The sequence below is a fragment of the Bombina bombina genome, chromosome 2 (genome assembly GCF_027579735.1).
Source record: "Bombina bombina isolate aBomBom1 chromosome 2, aBomBom1.pri, whole genome shotgun sequence".
In the NCBI taxonomy this organism is placed as follows: Eukaryota; Metazoa; Chordata; class Amphibia; order Anura; family Bombinatoridae; genus Bombina; species Bombina bombina.
In genome coordinates this window covers 51,407,538-51,434,260 of record NC_069500.1, presented here as the reverse complement: position 1 = coordinate 51,434,260, position 26,723 = coordinate 51,407,538, and the positions used below count along the sequence as shown (strand labels likewise).

The 26,723-nt window shown below is 38.6% G+C and overlaps 1 protein-coding gene across 2 annotated transcripts in view; it reads right to left on the bottom strand.

The window, feature by feature from the left end:
* Window positions 1-13,542, bottom strand: part of PIK3C3 (phosphatidylinositol 3-kinase catalytic subunit type 3) — a 655,170-nt gene extending 641,628 nt beyond the window's left edge. For both annotated transcript variants that reach the window (XM_053701053.1, XM_053701054.1), the window contains exons 1-2: window positions 13,405-13,542; window positions 3,936-4,124 (exon numbers count right to left, since the gene is read on the bottom strand). In XM_053701053.1, coding sequence (XP_053557028.1) covers window positions 3,936-4,124; window positions 13,405-13,472 — 257 coding nt within the window. In that variant the 5' untranslated portion in view covers window positions 13,473-13,542. The remainder of the gene's footprint in view (window positions 1-3,935; window positions 4,125-13,404) is intronic.
* Window positions 13,543-26,723: the final 13,181 nt, after the last annotated feature.

Genomic DNA, 26,723 nt, shown 5'->3' with positions numbered 1-26,723 from the left:
GAGAATGGCCTATTAAGTCTGGTGGATTCAGTGCAGATCTTTAGCAGACGCCTAGTGTTGTCAGGTACTTCACAATGGGGAATAAATCCTACCTGGTCTAAATTTATAAGTTGCGGGAGCAATTTAGAAATGCGATTAGCAAATAATTTGGCATAAATTTTAACATCTAAATTAATCAGGGAAATTGGCCTATAACTGGAACAAAGAGATGGATCTTTTGTGGTTTAGGGATAGTTATCACCGTGGCTTCCAAGAATTCCTTACTGAGACTTCCCTGTTCTCTAGCGTGATTAAAGAATCTTAGAAGTAGTGGGGTTAGCTCATTTGTGTATGCCTTGTAAAAAGCTGCGGAGTAGCCATCTGGGCCTGGGGCTTTGAAAGGTTTTAAGCGTGTTATTACGTGTTTAATTTCCCTAGGGGTGAAGGGGGACGAGAGTGTTTCTTGGTCATCAGGTGACAATGAGGGGAGATTTAGGCTGCTAAGAAAGGAGCAAATATTATCGGCAGGGGTTAGTTTGTATCCTGTATTTTTTTCTAAATTATATAGATTTGAATAGAATTTTTCAAAACATGCGCCAATGTCTGAAGGTTTACGGTAGGTCTGGTTCCCAGATTGGATCTGGTGAATTCTTGAGGTGCTCGCTCTGTTTTTAAGCTTATTAGCTAGTAGTGTGTCTGCTTTGTTACTCTTGTGGTAGGTAATCTGTTTCAATTTGAATAAATTAGCTTGGGTACGTTTTAGTTCTAGCTGGTTGATATGATTTTTGATCTTTACAATTTGAGCTATGGTACTGTCTGAGGGTGTGTGTCTGTTGAGGAGTTCTAGTCGGCGTAGTTCAATATGAGATTTAGAAAGGGGTAGGCCAGATAGTTTTTTAAGGTGTGCTTGTCTCTTGAGTATAAGACCTCTAAACGTGGCCTTTGCCGCACCCCAGAGTGTGTCATCTCTAACCTGATTATTATCATTGGTTTGGCAGTAAAATATGATATCTTTTCTAAGAGTTTCTTTAAATGCAGCATCCTGTAAGATATCATGTGGGAGGCGCCAGGAGGGCCTCACATTATGTCGTTCTGTTGAGCGGAAAGTTACTGAAACTAGGTCATGGTCAGACCATGGGCACAGGGAGATGTGAGAGTGTTTGACTTGATCAAGAGTTTCTGCTGAGTAAAAGACATAATCAAGTCTGGAGTACGCTTTATGAGGATGTGAGAAGTGAGTGTAGTCTCTGTCTCTAGTGTGGAGTGATCGTAAACAGTTTTTTTAGTATTAGTGGGGGTTTTCCCCAGTCGCCTGGAGCCGTGAGGCATGGTGAAGAGGTTATTAGGTATTTCTGTAAAGCAAAAATTAGGACCAAACTTTTTCCCTTCTTTTTTTTTTTTTTTCCCTTCCCTTATGTAAAAATATAAAACACTCCTAGACTGACTCTAAAGACCCAAAGTACCTTATAGCAAAGTTTACCATATATACTACATATATTCAGACTGCGGAGCAGGGACTCTCAACATCTTCTATGTTTATGGCATTCCGTTAAAATATCACATAGCAGACAGTAATTGTGCCTTTCAACATTAGAATACAAGCTACAATGAATAAGTCCCCAGCACCTCAGGGAGAAACAGGATACGACTTTGCAGAAGGGGAAAAGGACAGGGGAAGTGACCAGTCCAGACTAGCTGGACCGGAAAGGGAGAGGTGCCAGGGTAAGCCTGCTACTAGTGTAAGTCGTGAGAGTACTGGATGTGTGTTAACAGGTTACCCTACTAGTGAGATATTGAGAGTAGAAGTGTAATGCAACAAGTGGACCGAGAATATAGATGGTTGTATTAGTTTTCAGACTCTTATATTTCTCTTAAGTCACGTGTGTGAGGGATGAGGGCAAATTACGTACTGCAGTAACAAAGTGACCAGCCTAGACTAGCTAGGCCGGAAAGGGAGAGTCTTGAGAGACCAACACTGAGGTGGGCAGTAGTTTAATTTACTGGGGTGACTATTACCATGGAATGAACCTGCAGGAAAGAAAAGTCGTTAGGCAAACAGTAAAATAACACAACACTCTTCTTTGAGCCGGGGCCCAAAGACACATAAGCTGGCGCAGCAGCAATAAGCTAGTAAGATAATGTGGCCCACTGGTGCAAAAAAAAAAAAAAAAAAAAAAAAAGGAGAGTCAAAATGTGCAACACAGGGCCAAAGACATATGAAGTAATACTGCAAAATTTGTTAACAGTCCAGGGCCGCTATATTGGCTATATGTGGGGGTATGTCCCGCAGGCAATAGGGGTCAGCTGGAAAGGGAGAGGAGAGGCTGGTAAAACAGCGGTGAATGCAAAACTCAGTCTAGATCCTGGTTTACTTCCAGGGCAAGCCTTGGGATTATTTTAGTATGGAATCTTCTTATCCTGGGCAGATAGAAAGTTCTGGTGTGTTTTCCCAATGTAAGGGGGCTATGCTTAGACAGGGATGCACTTTCTCTGTTAGCCCCTATTGAAGGAATAAGTACAAGTGACAGGCCTGTATGTATTAAATGGGCCTGTAGTTGGGATGTGCCCAGGTAAAAGGATATTCCCAATCTGATGGCCTAACAGTAAAAGTGTCCAGGAATGTATCCAGCTGAGTATAGTATGTGTTCACAACAGTAAGGCTTATATCGACAGTTTAGTTCAGCTCAGTCCCAGTGCCTTAATTTATAAATATGGCAAGTAATTCACGGGTGTCTGTGTGCTTGTGGTGCTCTTACCCAGTACCTGGATCACAGGCTATTCCGCTGACAGGGGCCTCAGAAGATCTAGAGATCCAGCCCTCCAAGTGGTGAAATTTCACTGCAGATGAGCCGCGGCGTGCTGTAGCTGAGGAGGGTGTTTACCGGTTCCTCCCGGCAGGTCAATCCGTCTAATTCAAGCAGAGCCCCGACCCCCCCGGGCAGTAGTCGCAAGGCCCGACACAGAGTTATGGGACCAGAGAGGCCAGGTGTCCAGAGCTGAGTCCTGGCGGCGTCGGCAGTTATGCGGTAAGCAGGAACAAGGGGGCAGGTCTGAGGTTGTCGTCCGGGTCCAACACCGCTGCACTATGTATAGCCCTCCACGTTAAGTGTAGAGTGCTGCAGCTCAGAGTATGGGGGATTCAAGATGGCAGTAATTCGCGCCAAAACAGTCTCCAAGCGCGGTAATGGACTTAGAGGTAGGTATGGGTCTCTTTCTACCAGCCCATATAGTCCCCAGCTGTGATGTCACCCAGGGTGTCCCCGGGGTTAGGGCATATCTCACAAAGTCCAGTGGTCTGGTTACCTGCCGCTCAGTTGCAGACAGCGGTTCTAGGCCTCGGCTCTCCTCTTTATTTGCCGAGTGTCCCCAGGCAGGATACAGAACAGCTGAAGAGCTTGTCCGGTGGCTTTCAGGCTGCCTCTGGAGCGGAGCCCCGACCCTCCAGAAGGCAAGTAGGTGCAGCTGTGTATTAGATGTATCTCAGATCGTTCCCAGCACACAGCTATAAGTGCCGTTAGAGTTGGCACAGGTCTTGCACAGCAATTTTCTGGTCTGTGAACTGTCTGATATTTCAGCTGAAGTATCACCTGGAGCTATATAGAGTTTATAACTGCAAAACTTTTGTGCTAAATGGGTATTTGTAGGTCAATATTCTCTTGAAGCTCAGGAGCTCAGGCAGAACGCAGCTTCCCTGCACGGCAGTTAACTCCGCCCCCGTTTGTTTGTTTTTTTAAGTGGGCGGCAGAGCGCAGGGAATTTAAATTTGATATCAATAGTAAAAAGTAAGTTATAGCGCATCTTCATTACAACTGATTAAACTCCATATAAAACAACACTGTCATTCCGGATCTGTTTTTACAAAGGGCAGAGTTTACCATCACTTTAAATGAATGGAACAGAGAGTAAAATAAAGAAGTACCTTTTTATAGTGGAACCATATGAATATTTGTACTTACTTCCATCTTGTGCTAAATGCTTTGTAAGACGTTCTCACTGGGAGAGCTAGGGGTTTTCCTTCAGCAAATACCTGGCACGTAACATAGAGATCAGAGCAAGTTTCCTGATAGAGACCAGAGAACCTCAGCATAGGATCCTCAAGCACAGCTTTGTAACTCTTCTGTTCTCGTTTCCCCTCCAAACTTCCACTAAAAAGACACAAAACAAAACCTTTAACATCAGAAGTAATCAGGTATTAAAGTATCACGGAAATGTCTAATAAAGTAGAGAAATAAGCAGTCGCCATGATCCAACCTGGGCTCTGATTGGTAAACATGCGCTGTGCATGCGTCAAAATGGCTAAAATAGATAGAGCATACATTTGTAAACAACTTTCCAATTTACTTCTAGAATTAATTTTGCTTCATTCTCTTGGCATCCTTTGTTGATGGAGCAGCAATGCACCACTGAGAGCTAGCTGAACACACCAGCTAACTAAATAACAAGAGGCATACATTTGCAGCCACCAATCAGCAGATAGCTCTTATCTCTTGAGCCTGCCTAGGTGTGTTTTTCAACAAATAATACCAAGAGAATAAAGCAGATAAAAAAAAAAGAACATTGGAATTTTGTTAAAAACTGAAAGCTTTATCTGAATCATGAAAGTAACATTTTAGGTTTTATGCACCTTTAAATATAAAGGCTTAAAGTGAATGTCAGCTTTCATGATAAAGTGCCCGGGCACTTTCATTCATAAAACTTTACATTGCAGCGGATTTTACAAATACTTACCTTCTTCTCCTAAAACGCCGGATCGCCAATCCCCCTGCCTGCTTCTTCCTGCTGTACTTACACAGCAATAACGAAACCGTCTTCCTCCAATCACGGCGTGGCCTCACCAGATCAACGCTCCTGGGGGGAAGCTGTGAATGGAGGAAGCCTGTTTCGTCATTGCTGACGAAGTACAGAGGACCTGCAGGCAGGGGGATCGGCAATCTGGCGTTTCAGGAGAAGAAGGTATTTGTAAAATCCGCTGCAATGGAAAAATCCTTATTACAGCATATCAGCAAACACAGTGACAGACAGACATGGAGGCTGCAGACAGTCTGACGCGTTTTGCACCCCCTAGTGGCGCTTACTGATAGTCTATGATTAAGCGCCACTAGGGGGCGCAAAACGCGTCAGACTGTCTGCAGCCTCCATGTCTGTCTGTCACCGTGTTTGCTGATATGCTGTAATAAGGATTTTTCCATTTTGAATCTACTCTGCGGTGCACTCCTACTCTTTTTCTTTGATGCGTTATACAAGTGGTAAGGTTCCTGCTTGTTTTTTGTGAATCGCAGCATGCCTGTACTTTGCGGATGAAGAGGGCGTGTGACGTCATTTCCCTGTGCCGAGTGATTGGCGTCTCTCATGCATGCTGACTGAAGCTGCTGTTTGTTTACAGGCTCACAAGGTGTACTCAGCTAGCTCCTAGTAGTGCATTGGTGCTCTGGAGATCACTTTTTACTATGTATTTAACCTCTTTGCATTGGATAAACACCAAATTATATGTCCTTATTAATTCTATTATAAAAAGCTATAAACAATTAAAGAATCATTTTCTGCACTTTTATGTCTCTTTAATTATAAATTATATTGCCCACGTTCTTAGAATAAGAGTATAATATTTTGCTCATTTGTGTATTACTGTAAAAATCCTTATTCATTGTGTGCATTTTTGTATCATTTTTCTTTGTAGGAGGATTTTAGAGCACTGATTTATTTTGTACTAAACAAAAAACAAATCATATAGGATCAGCATTTTTAAACTAAGAGTTCAATCCAATTGGTTATTAAAAACTAATAATACAATTTTTTTTAACCCAAACAAGTAATTGCTTAAAAAATAAATATTAGATAACTGAAAAAAAAGCAATAATATTCTGTGTTCAAATTGTAATATGATCTGACAAATAGCAAATTAATTAAAAAACAACACAAATTAAAGATATTAATGCCCAGTAGATTATATATTAACTTTCTACAGTGTTTCATCATAACTCATTATATAACCTAGGCATAAATAGAATGTATCTGCACTAAAGGGAAATATACATCAAGCACTAATGATTAAATATAACATTTGTGTTTACATCTATTATAAAACTCTTGTAGAAGTAACCAGCTATTGCAGAACATGAATTTAAAAAGCAGCCATTGTAGTTTCCTGACAACAGGGTGAGAAACTGGCAACGGTACATGAGACATTAGCTAATACAAGAGACAGGGTAAAGAGGGTGTGTGACAGGACAGGGTGATGCAGAATGATAAAATGTAGGTACTTTATTTTCCATTTTCAATAATAAAAAGAACTGTTAGTCATTCAAACAGATATCAAAATCATTGTTTTCATTATTGCATTCACTATTTTTTTAATTATTTGATACATGTCCCTTAGCTAAACAAACCTATTGTTTTTACACAGAGACTTGTCTCTCAACATTCACAGCTGTGAGAGTTGTCAGTTTAATACAAAAGTATGGATTGTGTATAAGCACGTGGTTTTCCACTAGTTACAACGCATTTCAGACAATGTTTTCCCCATGTCTCTTTACTCCTTCCTGTCGGAAGACAGCTACACTTCCAGCAGCCCTTCGGATCACATACACAGGGCACCCTATACTGTATATAACACATCCAGCATCATATACACAGGGCACCTTATACTGTACATAACACATCCAGCATCATATACACAGGGCACCTTATACTGTATATAACACATCCAGCATCACATACACAGGGCACCCTATACTGTATATAACACATCCAGCATCACATACACAGGGCACCTTATACTGTATATAACACATCCAGCATCACATACACAGGGCACCCTATACTGTATATAACACATCCAGCATCACATACACAGGGCACCTTATACTGTACATAACACATCCAGCATCACATACACAGGGCACCTTATACTGTACATAAAACATCCAGCATCATATACACAGGGCACCCTATACTGTATATAACACATCCAGCATCATATACACAGGGCACCCTATACTGTATATAACACATCCAGCATCACATACACAGGGCACCTTATACTGTACATAACACATCCAGCATCACATACACAGGGCACCCTATACTGTATATAACACATCCAGCATCACATACACAGGGCACCCTATACTGTACATAACACATCCAGCATTATATACACAGGGCACCTTATACTGTATATAACACATCCAGCATCACATACACAGGGCACCCTATACTGTATATAACACATCCAGCATCATATACACAGGGCACCCTATACTGTATATAACACATCCAGCATCACATACACAGGGCACCCTATACTGTATATAACACATCCAGCATCATATACACAGGGCACCTTATACTGTACATAACACATCCAGCATCATATACACAGGGCACCTTATACTGTATATAACACAACCAGCATCACATACACAGGGCACCTTATACTGTATATAACACATCCAGCATCATATACACAGGGCACCCTATACTATATATAACACATCCAGCATCATATACACAGGGCACCCTATACTGTATATAACACATCCAGCATTATATACACAGGGCACCCTATACTGTATATAACACATCCAGCATCACATACACAGGGCACCTTATACTGTATATAACACATCCAGCATCATATACACAGGGCACCCTATACTGTACATAACACAACCAGCATCACATACACAGGGCACCTTATACTGTATATAACACATCCAGCATCACATACACAGGGCACCTTATACGGTATATAACACATCCAGCATCACATACACAGGGCACCTTATACTGTATATAACACATCCAGCATCACATACACAGGGCACCCTATACTGTATATAACACATCCAGCATCACATACACAGGGCACCTTATACTGTACATAACACATCCAGCATCACATACACAGGGCACCCTATACTGTATATAACACATCCAGCATCATATACACAGGGCACCCTATACTGTATATAACACATCCAGCATCACATACACAGGGCACCTTATACTGTATATAACACATCCAGCATCACATATACAGGGCACCTTATACTGTATATAACACAACCAGCATCATATACACAGGGCACCCTATACTGTACATAACACAACCAGCATCACATACACAGGGCACCTTATACTGTATATAACACATCCAGCATCACATACACAGGGCACCCTATACTGTACATAACACATCCAGCATCATATACACAGGGCACCTTATACTGTACATAACACATCCAGCATCACATACACAGGGCACCCTATACTGTATATAACACATCCAGCATCACATACACAGGGCACCCTATACTGTATATAACACATCCAGCATCACATACACAGGGCATCCTATACTGTATATAACACATCCAGCATCACATACACAGGGCACCTTATACTGTATATAACACATCCAGCATCACATACACAGGGCACCCTATACTGTATATAACACATCCAGCATCATATACACAGGGCACCTTATACTGTATATAACACATCCAGCATCACATACACAGGGCACCCTATACTGTATATAACACATCCAGCATCACATACACAGGGCACCCTATACTGTATATAACACATCCAGCATCACATACACAGGGCACCCTATACTGTACATAACACATCCAGCATCACATACACAGGGCACCCTATACTGTATATAACACATCCAGCATCACATACACAGGGCACCTTATACTGTATATAACACATCCAGCATCACATACACAGGGCACCCTATACTGTACATAACACATCCAGCATCACATACACAGGGCACCCTATACTGTATATAACACATCCAGCATCACATACACAGGGCACCCTATACTGTATATAACACATCCAGCATCACATACACAGGGCACCTTATACTGTATATAACACATCCAGCATCACATACACAGGGCACCTTATACTGTATATAACACATCCAGCATCATATACACAGGGCACCTTATACTGTATATAACACAACCAGCATCACATACACAGGGCACCTTATACTGTATATAACACATCCAGCATCATATACACAGGGCACCCTATACTGTACATAACACATCCAGCATCACATACACAGGGCACCCTATACTGTACATAACACATCCAGCATCATATACACAGGGCACCCTATACTGTATATAACACATCCAGCATCACATACACAGGGCACCCTATACTGTATATAACACATCCAGCATCACATACACAGGGCACCCTATACTGTATATAACACATCCAGCATCATATACACAGGGCAGCCTATACTGTATATAACACATCCAGCATCACATACACAGGGCACCCTATACTGTACATAACACATCCAGCATCATATACACAGGGCACCTTATACTGTATATAACACATCCAGCATCATATACACAGGGCACCCTATACTGTATATAACACATCCAGCATCATATACACAGGGCACCCTATACTGTATATAACACATCCAGCATCATATACACAGGGCACCCTATACTGTATATAACACATCCAGCATCACATACACAGGGCACCCTATACTGTATATAACACATCCAGCATCACATACACAGGGCACCCTATACTGTATATAACACATCCAGCATCACATACACAGGGCACCCTATACTGTATATAACACATCCAGCATCACATATACAGGGCACCTTATACTGTATATAACACATCCAGCATCACATACACAGGGCACACCTATACTGTATATAACACAACCAGCATCACATACACAGGGCACCCTGTACTGTATATAACACATCCAGCATAATATACACAGGGCACCCTATACTGTATATAACACATCCAGCATCACATACACAGGGCACCTTATACTGTATATAACACATCCAGCATCACATACACAGGGCACCTTATACTGTATATAACACATCCAGCATCACATACACAGGGCACCTTATACTGTATATAACACATCCAGCATCACATACACAGGGCACCCTATACTGTACATAACACAACCAGCATCACATACACAGGGCACCCTATACTGTATATAACACATCCAGCATCATATACACAGGGCACCCTATACTGTATATAACACATCCAGCATCATATACACAGGGCACCCTGTACTGTATATAACACATCCAGCATCACATACACAGGGCACCCTATACTGTACATAACACATCCAGCATCACATACACAGGGCACCCTATACTGTATATAACACATCCAGCATCACATATACAGGGCACCTTATACTGTATATAACACATCCAGCATCACATATACAGGGCACCTTATACTGTATATAACACATCCAGCATCACATATACAGGGCACCTTATACTGTATATAACACATCCAGCATCACATATACAGGGCACCTTATACTGTATATAACACATCCAGCATCACATACACAGGGCACCCTATACTGTATATAACACAACCAGCATCATATACACAGGGCAGCCTATACTGTATATAACACATCCAGCATCACATACACAGGGCACCCTATACTGTATATAACACATCCAGCATCACATACACAGAGCACCCTATACTGTACATAACACATCCAGCATCACATACACAGAGCACCCTATACTGTATATAACACATCCAGCATCATATACACAGGGCACCCTATACTGTACATAACACATCCAGCATCACATACACAGGGCACCCTATACTGTACATAACACATCCAGCATCACATACACAGGGCACCCTATACTGTATATAACACATCCAGCATCACATACACAGGGCACCCTATACTGTATATAACACAACCAGCATCATATACACAGGGCACCCTATACTGTATATAACACAACCAGCATCACATACACAGGGCACCCTATACTGTATATAACACAACCAGCATCACATATACAGGGCACCCTATACTGTATATAACACATCCAGCATCACATACACAGGGCACCCTATACTGTATATAACACATCCAGCATCACATACACAGGGCACCCTATACTGTATATAACACATCCAGCATCACATACACAGGGCACCCTATACTGTACATAACACATCCAGCATCACATACACAGAGCACCCTATACTGTATATAACACATCCAGCATCACATACACAGGGCACCCTATACTGTATATAACACATCCAGCATCACATACACAGGGCACCCTATACTGTACATAACACATCCAGCATTATATACACAGGGCACCTTATACTGTATATAACACATCCAGCATCACATACACAGGGCACCCTATACTGTATATAACACATCCAGCATCACATACACAGGGCACCCTATACTGTATATAACACAACCAGCATCATATACACAGGGCACCCTATACTGTATATAACACATCCAGCATCACATACACAGGGCACCCTATACTGTATATAACACAACCAGCATCACATACACAGGGCACCCTATACTGTATATAACACATCCAGCATCACATACACAGGGCACCCTATACTGTATATAACACATCCAGCATCACATACACAGGGCACCCTATACTGTATATAACACATCCAGCATCACATACACAGGGCACCCTATACTGTATATAACACAACCAGCATCATATACACAGGGCACCCTATACTGTATATAACACAACCAGCATCACATACACAGGGCACCCTATACTGTATATAACACAACCAGCATCACATATACAGGGCACCCTATACTGTATATAACACATCCAGCATCACATACACAGGGCACCCTATACTGTATATAACACATCCAGCATCACATACACAGGGCACCCTATACTGTATATAACACATCCAGCATCACATACACAGAGCACCCTATACTGTACATAACACATCCAGCATCACATACACAGAGCACCCTATACTGTACATAACACATCCAGCATCACATACACAGGGCACCCTATACTGTATATAACACATCCAGCATCACATACACAGGGCACCCTATACTGTATATAACACAACCAGCATCATATACACAGGGCACCCTATACTGTATATAACACAACCAGCATCATATACACAGGGCACCCTATACTGTATATAACACATCCAGCATCACATACACAGGGCACCCTATACTGTATATAACACAACCAGCATCACATACACAGGGCACCCTATACTGTATATAACACATCCAGCATCACATACACAGGGCACCCTATACTGTATATAACACATCCAGCATCACATACACAGGGCACCTTATACTGTATATAACACATCCAGCATCACATACACAGGGCACCCTATACTGTATATAACACATCCAGCATCATATACACAGGGCACCCTATACTGTACATAACACATCCAGCATCATATACACAGGGCACCCTATACTGTATATAACACAACCAGCATCACATACACAGGGCACCCTATACTGTATATAACACATCCAGCATCATATACACAGGGCACCTTATACTGTATATAACACATCCAGCATCACATACACAGGGCACCTTATACTGTATATAACACATCCAGCATCACATACACAGGGCACCCTATACTGTATATAACACAACCAGCATCACATACACAGGGCACCCTATACTGTATATAACACAACCAGCATCATATACACAGGGCACCTTATACTGTATATAACACATCCAGCATCATATACACAGGGCACCCTATACTATATATAACACATCCAGCATCACATACACAGGGCACCCTATACTGTATATAACACAACCAGCATCATATACACAGGGCACCCTATACTATATATAACACATCCAGCATCACATACACAGGGCACCTTATACTGTATATAACACAACCAGCATCACATACACAGGGCACCCTATACTGTATATAACACAACCAGCATCATATACACAGGGCACCTTATACTGTATATAACACATCCAGCATCATATACACAGGGCACCCTATACTATATATAACACATCCAGCATCACATACACAGGGCACCCTATACTGTATATAACACAACCAGCATCATATACACAGGGCACCCTATACTATATATAACACATCCAGCATCACATACACAGGGCACCCTATACTGTATATAACACAACCAGCATCACATACACAGGGCGCCCTATACTATATATAACACATCCAGCATCACATACACAGGGCACCTTATACTGTATATAACACAACCAGCATCATATACACAGGGCACCTTATACTGTACATAACACATCCAGCATCACATACACAGGGCACCTTATACTGTATATAACACAACCAGCATCATATACACAGGGCACCCTATACTGTGTATAACACATCCAGCACCATAAGACAACACTTATAGCAACCCTTGCCCATGTGTCATGTGACAGCTGTAGTGACTTGGGTGTCAGTGCAGTGTGTCTGTCAGTGCAGTGAGTCTGTCTGTATAACACTCACATTTTCAGCTGCACACTGATGTCCAAGTCACAGCTGTAGACATAATAAAACTTATCAGCCTCCCCCATAGCTGACAGCTGCAAACACCGGAGCACCGGGCAGGAAACAACAACAGCGACACGACCCGGCAGCGCTCAGCTATTGGCGTATCACCGCTTCCGGGATGGTACTGTAACCATAGAAACCGGATATGCATTCCTGGCGACATATTGAGGATGGCAGAGGACAATAAGTTGATATACACGCCCCTGTGTGGTGGTTGATAGTTCTGCAGGTTATTACTATTAGTATGACTGGCGGGGGCGCGTACTGTGAGCGTTGCCATGTTTTGGATGGCAATTGCAAAACACGTTTTGCTTCTGCATCGGTTATAAACTATTACAGACAACTTGTTGTGTTTGGTGCTTTTTATTCCGAAAGTTATTATTTAGCATATACTGGGTATATGTTCTGCATTAGAGTTACAAGCTATATACATAGTTGCCAACATTTAAAAATAAATTCCAGGGACACTTTTTCAGCAGAGCAAGCAACGGGTTACTGGAGTATTGACGACCTGTACTAGCGTAACTAAGCTTATATGCAGTATATGTAATTTACTTTAGAGATTTCCTATAAATTGTATTCCCTGATCTACCATACTGCTTATATATATATATATATATATATATATATATATATATATACACACACACATATATATATATATATATATATATATATATATATATATATATATATATATATATATATATATATATATATATATATATATATATATATATAGGCTTACCATAATTTTTAGAGGTGAACTGGGACCACCTGGTGCGGTGCCAGTGGAGGTGTGGTCAGGAGCATGGTCAAGGGGGCATGGCAATTACTGGTCCTTTTAAAGTAGTAGCTTTTATGTGTGTAATGTTTTGTGGATACTCTACCCTTCCTCAGTCAAACAAGTGAATCACACAGTTTAAATAGACCATAACACCACCCCCTAGTGAAAAAGGCACCATTACTTTGTCATGGCAAATAAATCAATAATCTAAATCTCAGATTCTAAATAATGCCAAACATCAAGCATAATTATCACTTTCACAATTTAATATCTGCAGTGTAATATGTGTTTTATGTGTCTAATTAAGGAACAGAGCCAAATACTGATAAGGCATAAATACAACATTGAATGAAAGTAAAAAAGAAACACGTACCTGCTAAAGCTGTTTAAGAGGCTACTCTATATCATAATGCAGGAAGATTATAGCCAAAATGCTATCCTGCATGAAGTAAAGCAAGATCCAGGCCAAAAATCCTTCCTGACTGTACTTCCTAGTCATACCCATATGATTCCCCTAAAGGTGTATTACCGGCAATGTCACCAGGGGTCGGGGGGTGTTAAATTCTTAGAAAAATAAACCAAGTAGTACTACAAAATTAAAAATCCCTATGCTGCTCACTCAGCCTGTATAACTAAATGTAAACTTTGAAGGACACAAACGGTAACCTAAGCAGGGCTGTGTGTAACAAAGTACCAGCATCCAACTATGCTGGAGAGCCAGAGTCCAGTCATTTTGAATAATGTGTCTGGGTTTCAGGTGGTCTGAAACCCGGAGGTGGCAACCCTACTGGGACCGAATGAACAACTGGGTGGGACACTGGGACAGTGCCTCGAAACCGGGACAATCCCAGTAAAAGTGGGACTTCTGGTAAGCCTATATATATATATATACACACACACATATATATATATATATACACACACACACATATATATATATACACACACACATATATATATATATATATATATATATATATATATATATATATATATACACACACATATATATATATATATATACATATATATATACACACACACATATATATATATATATATATATATATACACACACACATATATATATATATACACACACACACATATATATATATATATATATATATATATATATATATATATATATATATATATATATATATATATACACACATACACTAGTTTTATGATTTGTTTGCATATTAAAAGGATTTAATCATTGTCACTCCTGTTATCCAATTCAGATTGTCACTGGTTGGGATGTCTGCCTCCCTAGTCCCACAGCTTCCCCCATCAGAGCATATATACCAGTTTTCAGGGTATAAGCGTATGCTATGTAGTGTGTATCTGCATGTGTAAGTATATGTTGTGTAGTGTGTGTGTGTGTATCTGCCTGTATAAGTGTATGCTATGTAGTGTGTTTGTATCTTCCTGTATAAGTGTATACTGTGTAGTGTCTGTGTATCTGCATGTGTAAGTATATGTTGTGTAGTGTGTGTATCTCCATGTATAAGTGTATGCTATGTAGTGTGTGTGTATTTGCCTGTATAAGTGTATGCTATGTAGTGTGTGTATGTATCTGCATGTATAAGTGTATGCTATGTATTGTGTGTGTATCTGTATGTATAAGTGTATGCTATGTAGTGTGTGTGTGTATATCTGTATGTATAAGTGTATGCTATGTAGTGTGTGTGTATCTGCCTGTATAAGTGTATGATATGTAGTGTGTGTCTGCATGTGTAAGTGTATGCAATATAGTGTGTGTGCGCATCTGCCTGTATAAGTGTATGATATGTAGTGTGTGTGTATCTGCCTGTATAAGTGTATGCTATGTAGTGTGTGTATCTGCATGTATAAGTGTATCTGCATGTATAAGTGTATGCTATGTAGTGTGTGTGTCTGCATGTATAAGTGTAAGCTATGTAGTGTGTGTGTATCTGCATATCTAAGTGTAAGCTATGTAGTGTGTATTTGAGTGTGTGTATCTGTATGTATAAGTGTATGATATGTAGTGTCTGTGTATCTGCATGTATAAGTATGCTGTGTATTGTGTGTGTATCTGTATGTATAAGTGTATGCTATGTAGTGTGTGTGTGTGTATATCTGTATGTATAAGTGTATGCTATGTAGTGTGTGTGTATCTGCCTGTATAAGTGTATGATATGTAGTGTGTGTCTGCATGTGTAAGTGTATGCAATATAGTGTGTGTGCGCATCTGCATGTGTAAGTGTATGGTATGTAGTGTGTGTGTATCTGCCTGTATAAGTGTATGCTATGTAGTGTGTGTATCTGCATGTATAAGTGTATCTGCATGTATAAGTGTATCTGCATGTATAATTGTATGCTATGTAGTGTGTGTGTGTGTGTGTGTGTGTGTGTGTCTGCATGTATAAGTGTAAGCTATGTAGTGTGTGTGTATCTGCATATCTAAGTGTAAGCTATGTAGTGTGTATTTGAGTGTGTGTATCTGTATGTATAAGTGTATGATATGTAGTGTCTGTGTATCTGCATGTATAAGTATGCTGTGTAGTGTGTGTGTGTATCTGCATGTGTAAATGTATGCTATGTAGTGTGTATTTGAGTGTATGTACATGTATATGTGTAGTTTGTGTTACTGTGTATTTTTGCTGACTTTAAAGGCCAGAATCTAGAATATTAATGGGGAATGCAGAGAGCAATTTTAAAGAATCTATTATTAAATGTCCAATTAAGATAAAAATATTTAGCACTGTCTCTGCAAAGGCTAATAAAATACAGAGCTCACATAGCTATACCAGTGGTTTAAGCTTGTGTTTGATTTGCTGCCTAAGAGTATTAAAAGATATAATTTTATTTATATTACTTTGGTCTTATGATTTTTTTTAAGCCCCATCCCTGGTCTTGCCCACCACATATCACACTTTTGCCACGGGGGAGGGCTGTCCCTCTTTTGAAATGTTGGAAGGTATGAATATGTGCAAACAACTGTCATGCCACTGACTTGTTACTTTGCAATTTCCTTCTTTTTCCCTCTCCATGTTGGTGCAATTGAAAGAGAATTTATGATCAACATTCCATACTGTAATATTGTTGTAGTTGGTATTGCATAAGGACCTATGCTAATAGGTCATTAAAAAATAAGCTTCTAAACAATATTGCCCAAATGTGCCTTTCTCATAAGATTCAAAATCAAAATGAACAACTTTAACTTAACCTTTTATAAACATGCTTAAAGGGGCAGTACCATTAAAATTAAACTTTCATGCTACAGATATAGCATGCAGTTTTAAACAACTTTCTAATCTAGGTAGGATCAGGAGCAGCAATGCTCTACTAGGAGCTAGCTGAATGCATATGCTGAGCCTTTGACAAGAGGCACCAATCACAGCTAACTCCCAGTAGTGCGTTGCTGCTCCTAAACCTACCTAGGTATGCTTTTCAATAAAGGATATCAAAAGAAAACAAAGCACAGTTGATAATAGAAGTAAAATGGAACTTACCTGGTATATCTGAATTGTTTCTAGGTGCTATTGATAGATTAACCTTTTTTCAGATTTGGCAAACTGGGCATTTTTCTTTAGTGAGAACGGCTAAATATTTGCTGAAGTTCCTAACTATTTTGGATGTGGAGACCAGCTGTAATGGACACCTTAATACATTTAACATTCCTATCACTTGTACTCATTGAGTATACTACAGCTTCTGAATAATACCCACTTAAGGGACATCAAGCACATAGGCCTAGATTACAAGTGGCGCTAAAATATTAGTGCTGTTGTGGATTAACATTGCTCATGCACAATTAGTAAGACTCATAGCGTTCATATTACAAGCTCAAGCGATAGTGTTCATGAAACATCTACATGTCCCATAGTGCAGACAAGCTAAATCCCTCACATAATAGACTTCTCCGGGGAGCTCAGTAAAATGTATGCCAGATATTGCTTGATCGCTATGCTGATGGAGCAATACACACTTATCACCACTTATAATGCACACTTAACTCACCACGTGTAAGACACACATAACTCACCACTTGTAATACACACTTAACTCACCACGTGTAATACACACTTATCAACACTTATAATGTACACTTAACTCACCACGTCTAATACACACATAGCTCACCACGTGTAATACACACATAACTTACCACTTGTAATACACACTTAACTCACCACGTGTAATACACACTTAACTCACCACGTGTAATACACACATAACTTACCACTTGTAATACACACTTAACTCACCACGTGTAATACACACATAACTTACCACTTGTAATACACACTTAACTCACCACTTGTAATACACACTTAACTTACCACTTGTAATACACACTTAACTCACCACTTGTAATACACACTTAACTTACCACTTGTAATACACACTTAACTCACCACGTGTAATACACACTTAACTCACCACTTGTAATAGACACTTATCAACACTTATAATGTACACTTAACTCACCACGTCTAATACACACATAGCTCACCACGTGTAATATACACTTAACTTACCACTTGTAATACATTCTTAACTTACCACTTGTAATACACACTTAACTCACCACGTGTAATACACACATAACTTACCACTTGTAATACACACTTAACTCACCACGTATAATACACACATAACTTACCACTTGTAATACACACTTAACTTACCACTTATAATGCACACTTAACTCACCACGTGTAATACACACTTAACTCACCACTTGTAATACACACAACTCACCATGTGTAATACACACTTAACTCACCACGTGTAATACACACTTAACTTACCACGTGTAATACACACTTAGCTCACCACGTGTAATACACACTTAGCTCACCACGTGTAATACACACTTAGCTCACCACGTGTAATACACACTTAACTCACCATTTGTAGTACACACTTAAGTCACCACTTGTAGTACACACTTAACTCACCACTTGTAGTACACACTTAACTCACCACTTGTAGTACACACTTAACTTACCACTTGTAATACACACTTAACTCACCACTTGTAATACACACTTAACTTACTTACTTAACTTGTAAACTTACTGATTTGTGGCAAGTACTGCAGTGTTGGAATTCTATTTTGGTAAATATGAATCAAATTATTTAACCCAGTAAGGCTTAGTTTTATAGTGTTAGGACCAGTCTATTTTGGGACACCTTGAAGTTGTAAGTGGTGACTGGCTGAGCAGAATATGGCCATATTGTTTGACTAAGATCCCAACTTTATTTAAAAGTTTAAAAATATTAAGCAGGCAATTTTTTGCAGCATTTATAAATCTGTTAAAAATATTTAAAAATATATGTGGTCTTAAGTGTTTGGATGTGCGCCAATACCTGTTTTTGTCTTATTAACTTACCACTTGTAATACACACTTAACTCACCACTTGTAATACACACTTAACTCACCACGTGTAATACACACTTAACTCACCATGTGTAATACACACTTAACTCACCATGTGTAATACACACTTAACTCACCATGTGTAATACACACTTAACTCACCACTTGTAATACACACTTAACTCACCACTTGTAATACACACTTAACTCACCATGTGTAATACACACTTAACTCACTACGTGTAATACACACTTAACTTACCACTTGTAATACACACTTAACTCACTACGTGTAATACACACTTAACTCACCACTTGTAATACACACTTAACTCACTACGTGTAATACACACTTAACTTACCACTTGTTGAATACACTGCGTTCCTCTGGATCTCACTAATATACTACCTTCCTAGCTTACTCAATTAAAACGTTATCCCCTCAAAAAAACGTTCAAATCACTGAAATTGGAAAAGATCATTTGTAGAGTAGCGCCCCAACTATACTCAGGGCTGAAGGTTAAATAAAAGCACATATAAGTTAAACATATATAAACTCAGTTATAATTTATTTAAAACAAAAATATAAATATATCAAAATTCCCAAATAATGAATTCTTACTTCAAACCTCTGTATATACAAAATATTTATTGAAGCATGATATGTGTCACCTAAAAAATTAAAAATCAATCCTAAACAAATAAATAATCCTAAACAAATAATTTATCTAATAACAATAGTTGTGGCCACAACTTTATATTTATATGATAAAATCGAGTGATATTAATTTCCAAACTCTGATTTTTTATAGGCAGTAAGAGGACTCTTATAAATGTCCTGATTAGCTCACAGTTTGCAATTCTCCTTTTGGAATTTTCTTAAGGATACTATATTCTCAATGTTAATATTAGTGTTGTTAAATAGTTTCAGTTGAGTATATACACACCGGGTAGCGTCACTTTAGCCGTTAGGTTTTCACACTCAGTTTTAGATCACAGAACCAATCAGCTATTGGTATTTGGACAACTCCCTTATTTGAATTTCCAATGCCGGTTAGAAACTTTGCAGAGTTATGGCAATTGTAACAATAATTCTCAGTATTTTTGCAAGAAATTAAGTGTTCTCCTTTGTATCCAAACAGTCTTTTTCTACTATTCACTTTCTAACCGCTTTAACTTTTAAAAGAGAAAAACGCTCTTACCTCGTCTGTGTCTCCTATTTCTCTTAGGCGGCTTCTTAATTCAAGCCTTACCTGGACACTTTTGAGCGATTCTCTGCAGTTATTGGGTATCGTGGAAAGCTGAATAAGTAAATTGTAGTCCTGACAGCTGCAGCTGTCAGGACTACAATTTACTTATTCAGCTTTCCACGATACCCAATAACTGCAGAGAATCGCTCAAAAGTGTCCAGGTAAGGCTTGAATTAAGAAGCCGCCTAAGAGAAATAGGAGACACAGACGAGGTAAGAGCGTTTTTCTCTTTTAAAAGTTAAAGCGGTTAGAAAGTGAATAGTAGAAAAAGACTGTTTGGATACAAAGGAGAACACTTAATTTCTTGCAAAAATACTGAGAATTATTGTTACAATTGCCATAACTCTGCAAAGTTTCTAACCGGCATTGGAAATTCAAATAAGGGAGTTGTCCAAATACCAATAGCTGATTGGTTCTGTGATCTAAAACTGAGTGTGAAAACCTAACGGCTAAAGTGACGCTACCCGGTGTGTATATACTCAACTGAAACTATTTAACAACACTAATATTAACATTGAGAATATAGTATCCTTAAGAAAATTCCAAAAGGAGAATTGCAAACTGTGAGCTAATCAGGACATTTATAAGAGTCCTCTTACTGCCTATAAAAAATCAGAGTTTGGAAATTAATATCACTCGATTTTATCATATAAATATAAAGTTGTGGCCACAACTATTGTTATTAGATAAATTATTTGTTTAGGATTATTTATTTGTTTAGGATTGATTTTTAATTTTTTAGGTGACACATATCATGCTTCAATAAATATTTTGTATATACAGAGGTTTGAAGTAAGAATTCATTATTTGGGAATTTTGATATATTTATATTTTTGTTTTAAATAAATTATAACTGAGTTTATATATGTTTAACTTATATGTGCTTTTATTTAACCTTCAGCCCTGAGTATAGTTGGGGCGCTACTCTACAAATGATCTTTTCTAACTTACCACTTGTAATACAAACTTAATTTACCACTTGTAATACACACTTAACTCACCACTTGTAATACACACTTAACTTACCATGTGTAATACACACTTAGCTCACCACGTGCAATACACACTTAAAGGGACATGAAACCCACATTTTTTTTCTTTCATGATTTAAAAAGAGCATGCAATTTAAAACAACTTTCTAATTTACTTCTATTATCTAATTTGCTTCTTTTTCTTGATATCCTTTGCTGAAAAGCATATCTAGATAGGCTCAGTAGCTGCTGATTGCTGGCTTCACATAGATGCCTCGTGTGATTGTAATACACACTTAACTCACCACATGTAATACACGCTTAACTTACTACTTGTAATACACACTTAACTTACCACTTGTAATACATACTTAACATACCACGTGTAATACACACTTAACTCACCACTTATAATACACACTTAACTCACCAATTGTAATACACACTTAACTTACCACTTGTAATACACACTTAACTCATTACTTGTAGTATACACTTAACTCAACACTTGTAATGCACACTTAACTCATTACATGTAGTACACACTTAACTTACCACTTGTAATACACACTTAACTCACTACGTGTAATACACACTTAACTCACCACTTGTAATACACACTTAACTCATTACTTGTAGTATACACTTAACTCAACACTTGTAATGCACACTTAACTCACCACTTGTAATACACACTTAACTTCCCACTTGTAATACACACTTAACTCATTACTTGAAATACACACAACTCACACCTTGTAATACACACTTAAATTTCCACTTGTAATAGGTTATCGTAGGAGGCGAGGTGGCAGGAGACGCCAACATGGCGCAGATACAGCAAGCGACACAGGGTCCTCTGGTGAGTCTTTTTTTGACAGCACCAACTCAGGAGGCGACACCAGGGGGGCCGCAAGCACAGGAGGGGCCACCAGCAGAGGGGTAATTACCAAGAAGAGGGGAGCCTCACACTCCGGGATGAACACCCGCAATTGAAGGCAGTAGAAAACAACTCTACGGCTAAACAGGCATTAGTCATTAATGCCTCACAGGTAGAACTTAATACATATGAACTGCAATTACTTAAGAAGGGCTAAACATTCTGCCCTAGGAAAAAAACTGATTTATTTGCGCTTGAAAAAGATTTGCATTGCTTTTGCAGGACTTTAAGATTGAAATGTTTATTTGCTGATTCTAAAACAGTTTTTTTCCATGCAAAGTGACAGTCATAATCTTAAAGTCACAGCAAAAGGAGTAGGCCTTAGAAATAAGAGTAAGTTTATGCCTCCTCATAACAATGATTCTGTTAAAACATTTATAAAATTATTGTTTAATGATTTTGAGAAATCAAGTCAACAGTGTATTAGGGGCAATAAATATATTTAGCATAATTTGAATCAAGATGATTTTAAGGTTATTTCTACCCTGAAAAACAAGAGTGACCAAATCATTTTGAAGACAGCAGATAAGGGCGGAGCCACAGTTGTTTTAAATCGTAGTGACTATTTAAGAGAATGTCACAGACAACTAGGGGATTCTGTAGTATATTGTGTATTGAATGGGGATGCAAAGTTTAAAATCCAACAGGAGATTAAGAGGTTGATAACATTTGCTGAGAAAAATAGTTTAATTGATGTGGACCTGAAAAGGTCTTGGTGGTAGAACACCCCATCACACCAATTTTCTACACATTACCTAAACTCCACAAGCACATTAATTATCCTCCTGACCGCCCTATTGTGGCAAGTACTGAATCAATTCTGTCAAATATTTCTAAATTTTTAGATAGGATTTTACAACCCTATGTTGAGAATTTGTCATCTTTTATAAAAGATACTGGTAATTTTATCAATAAATTGGAAGGGATAGCTCTTGACACAGATAAATACATTGTATACACTCTGGCTGTTCAGAGTCTGTACACATCCATTAAACATGAGAGTGGTATTGCCTGTGTCAAGAAGCTGTTAAGTAATTCTGGGAGATATAATATGCTACAAATAGGATTTTTGGTAGAGCTTTTGAGATTAGTTTTGTTTAATGACTACTTCTTGTTCCAAGATACATGGTACACACAAAATCAAGGGATGGTTATGGAGTCTAATGTTGCCCCCTCATATGCCAACATATTCATGGGTAATTTCAAGAAGAAATATTTGTATGAAAATCCACTATATATAAAGTATGGAGCCACTTGGTGACGTTTTATCGATGATGTGTTTGGCATATGGGGGGGTAACATTGACTCTCTATATGAATTTGTAGCTGAATTAAACATGGTGGTCAGGGGTATTACGTTTACCCTCACGTGGCATGATACCACGTTGGCTTTTTGGATACTAAAGTGGTGAAGGAAGGTTTTGATCTGAGATATGTGACATCTATACCAAGACTACAAACAGAAATAATTTACTCCATTACCACAGTTTTCACCCTGAGATTTTACTGAACTCCCTACCTAGGAGTCAGTTGATTAGGGTTAAACATATTGTGAGCCATGATGGCATTATACAGGACAGATTAAAAGATATGGGTGTCATGATCCGGTGTACATGCGCTCAGGACACAGACCCTCGGGGCAGTGGTAGGGATTTGAAGACACCGACCCCTGACCCGGGGAAGAGTATCCTGGACGTGGATAGATGATATTCTGTGATTCATAGTTGCTAGAAGTTATTGTAGAATAAATGGAGAGTGCAACATTTGTATACAATATATTCTGAGTTCACTGTGACTTATAATTAGTTAATAGAAGTAACTGCAGGATTCAATGAGAGAAAAATCTAGCAATGTGAAATGTTCAGGCTTCAGAGTAATCTGGTAAAAGATTGACACTTAGATGCAAACTAAGGTTTGTTGCAGGTTCACAGTACATAATATTATATAAAGCTGTATGTCAGAGTTAAAGCACAGCTGCACAGGTACTTAGACAAGCTGCACGTTTAGGCATTAATTACTGTTTGTGCATTTAGATGCAAACTTGGTTTGTTGCAGGTTCACAGTACATATTATTATAAAGAGCTTTATGTCAGTAATTAGCAGAGCAGCACAGGTGAAAGTTAAGTTTAAGGCATCAATTACTGTTTGAACATATTTTGGAGAATCACATGAAAACTTTTAATTGAACACATAGATGCAGAGTTCAGAATATGTTAACATATTTGCAGCAGGATATTTCAGCAATGACAACTTGTAGCAGAGAAATAGTTATAAAGTTCTGAGTAAGATGCTGTTGTAATTAGAGAGTGATGATAACCAAAAGTATGCTTGATTTATAATAAAGTTCTGAGTTTGTTAAGTAGCAGTGTCCAGGAAACAGAAAATGGAATTATTTGGATACTTGCGATTTGATGATTTTAGGCATTGGAATAGAAAATGCTGTAGGTTGAAATAGTTGGTAAATTCATACAGGAAACAGTCACAGACCTCTGTTGTTCAGGATCACAACTTCAATGTTAATGCAAGGCACATTAGACCTGAGAAGGCTTAAAAAGAGGCTGAGGTAATCAGGTGCATGAATGATTAATCAGGCAGGCAAGCTGATTGTGAATACTGCCCAAATGCAGCAGTCAGAGAAGGATTTCTTAAAGGGATAGTGACATTAGGCTGAGATATGTTACAATGGGTGACAAATTCTTGGATAGGGCCTATCCTAGAGCTCTTATTGAAAAGGAAATTGCAGTTGTAAGTGATATTTACAGGACCTCTTTGCTGCTCAGAAAAAAAGAGAATAAAGAGAAAGAGGGGACTAAAAGGGACCGTTTTGTTCTAGTTTCCAAGTACAACAATAATAGTAGAGAGATTAAGAATATGGTTCTCAGACATTGGCATATTTTAAAAAATTGTAATCCAAATATCAGTAGTTTTGAACAGACCCCTATGATGGCTTACAAAAAAAACGTAATCTTAAGGATATGTTGGTACAGACTGACAAAGGTGTTACATAACAGAAAAAAACCTGGGGTGTTATCCCTGTTTAGGGTGTAATAGTTGTAATTCCATGATTAAGGGAGCCACTTTTATTCACCCTAAACATTTCTCACACTGTAAACTGTGGTTTGTTTTCTATCTCACTGTACCAACCGTGTCTATGCAAATTATATCGCACTATGCCAACTGCTTTAATGCAATCTCACTGTACCGACTGCACGGTTGGTACATGGTTAATAAGTACGATTATATAAACTTATTTTTTATGAAAGCAGTTGATACATTGCGATAAGGTTTATATAAACTCTGTCTGTAAAGAATATGTTTATTATAGATGGAAACGGAAAAAATTTCTTGTTTCATCCGAAATTTTCTTTTCGTTTAATTTTAAATTTAAATTTTAGTTCATTATTTTGCGAAACAACAAATCTCACAAAACACAACCAAAATACAATTAGAAGTACAGTTACACTTCTAATAACACAATTTTTTATTTTTTTTTATTTTATTTTTTTAAATTGCACAAAAGTAATAAGGGCTCAAAGATATGAGGTCTTAGTTAGAAAAAAAGGCATGCAAAGGGATTTAACATAGAGATACATACATACACATGTCTAAATATGTATTTTTAATATGACTCGGGGTGGACCACCCGAGTAAAACCGGAGTCTGCTGTTATACAAACTACCTAGAGAGAAAGCCAAGACAGTCCGTGTTGCAGGTCTTATGGAGACAAAATTTGCAGGATAAAGATTACTAAACAGCACGCTGGAATACAGACCATTGGGAAGTGGTGAGATCTGGAAGGGGACCCTTAGGCGAGAGTACAGCTCTCAGTAGAGTTCCCCTGAGTTATAATAATCGCCATGCTAGACTTGTGCTAGATTTATTGCCTTCCCTTTACATTACGACACTGTGGGACTGTAATTCCGCCACATTTCTCTGCTGTGTATGACTGCTACTAATTTGCATGAACTCC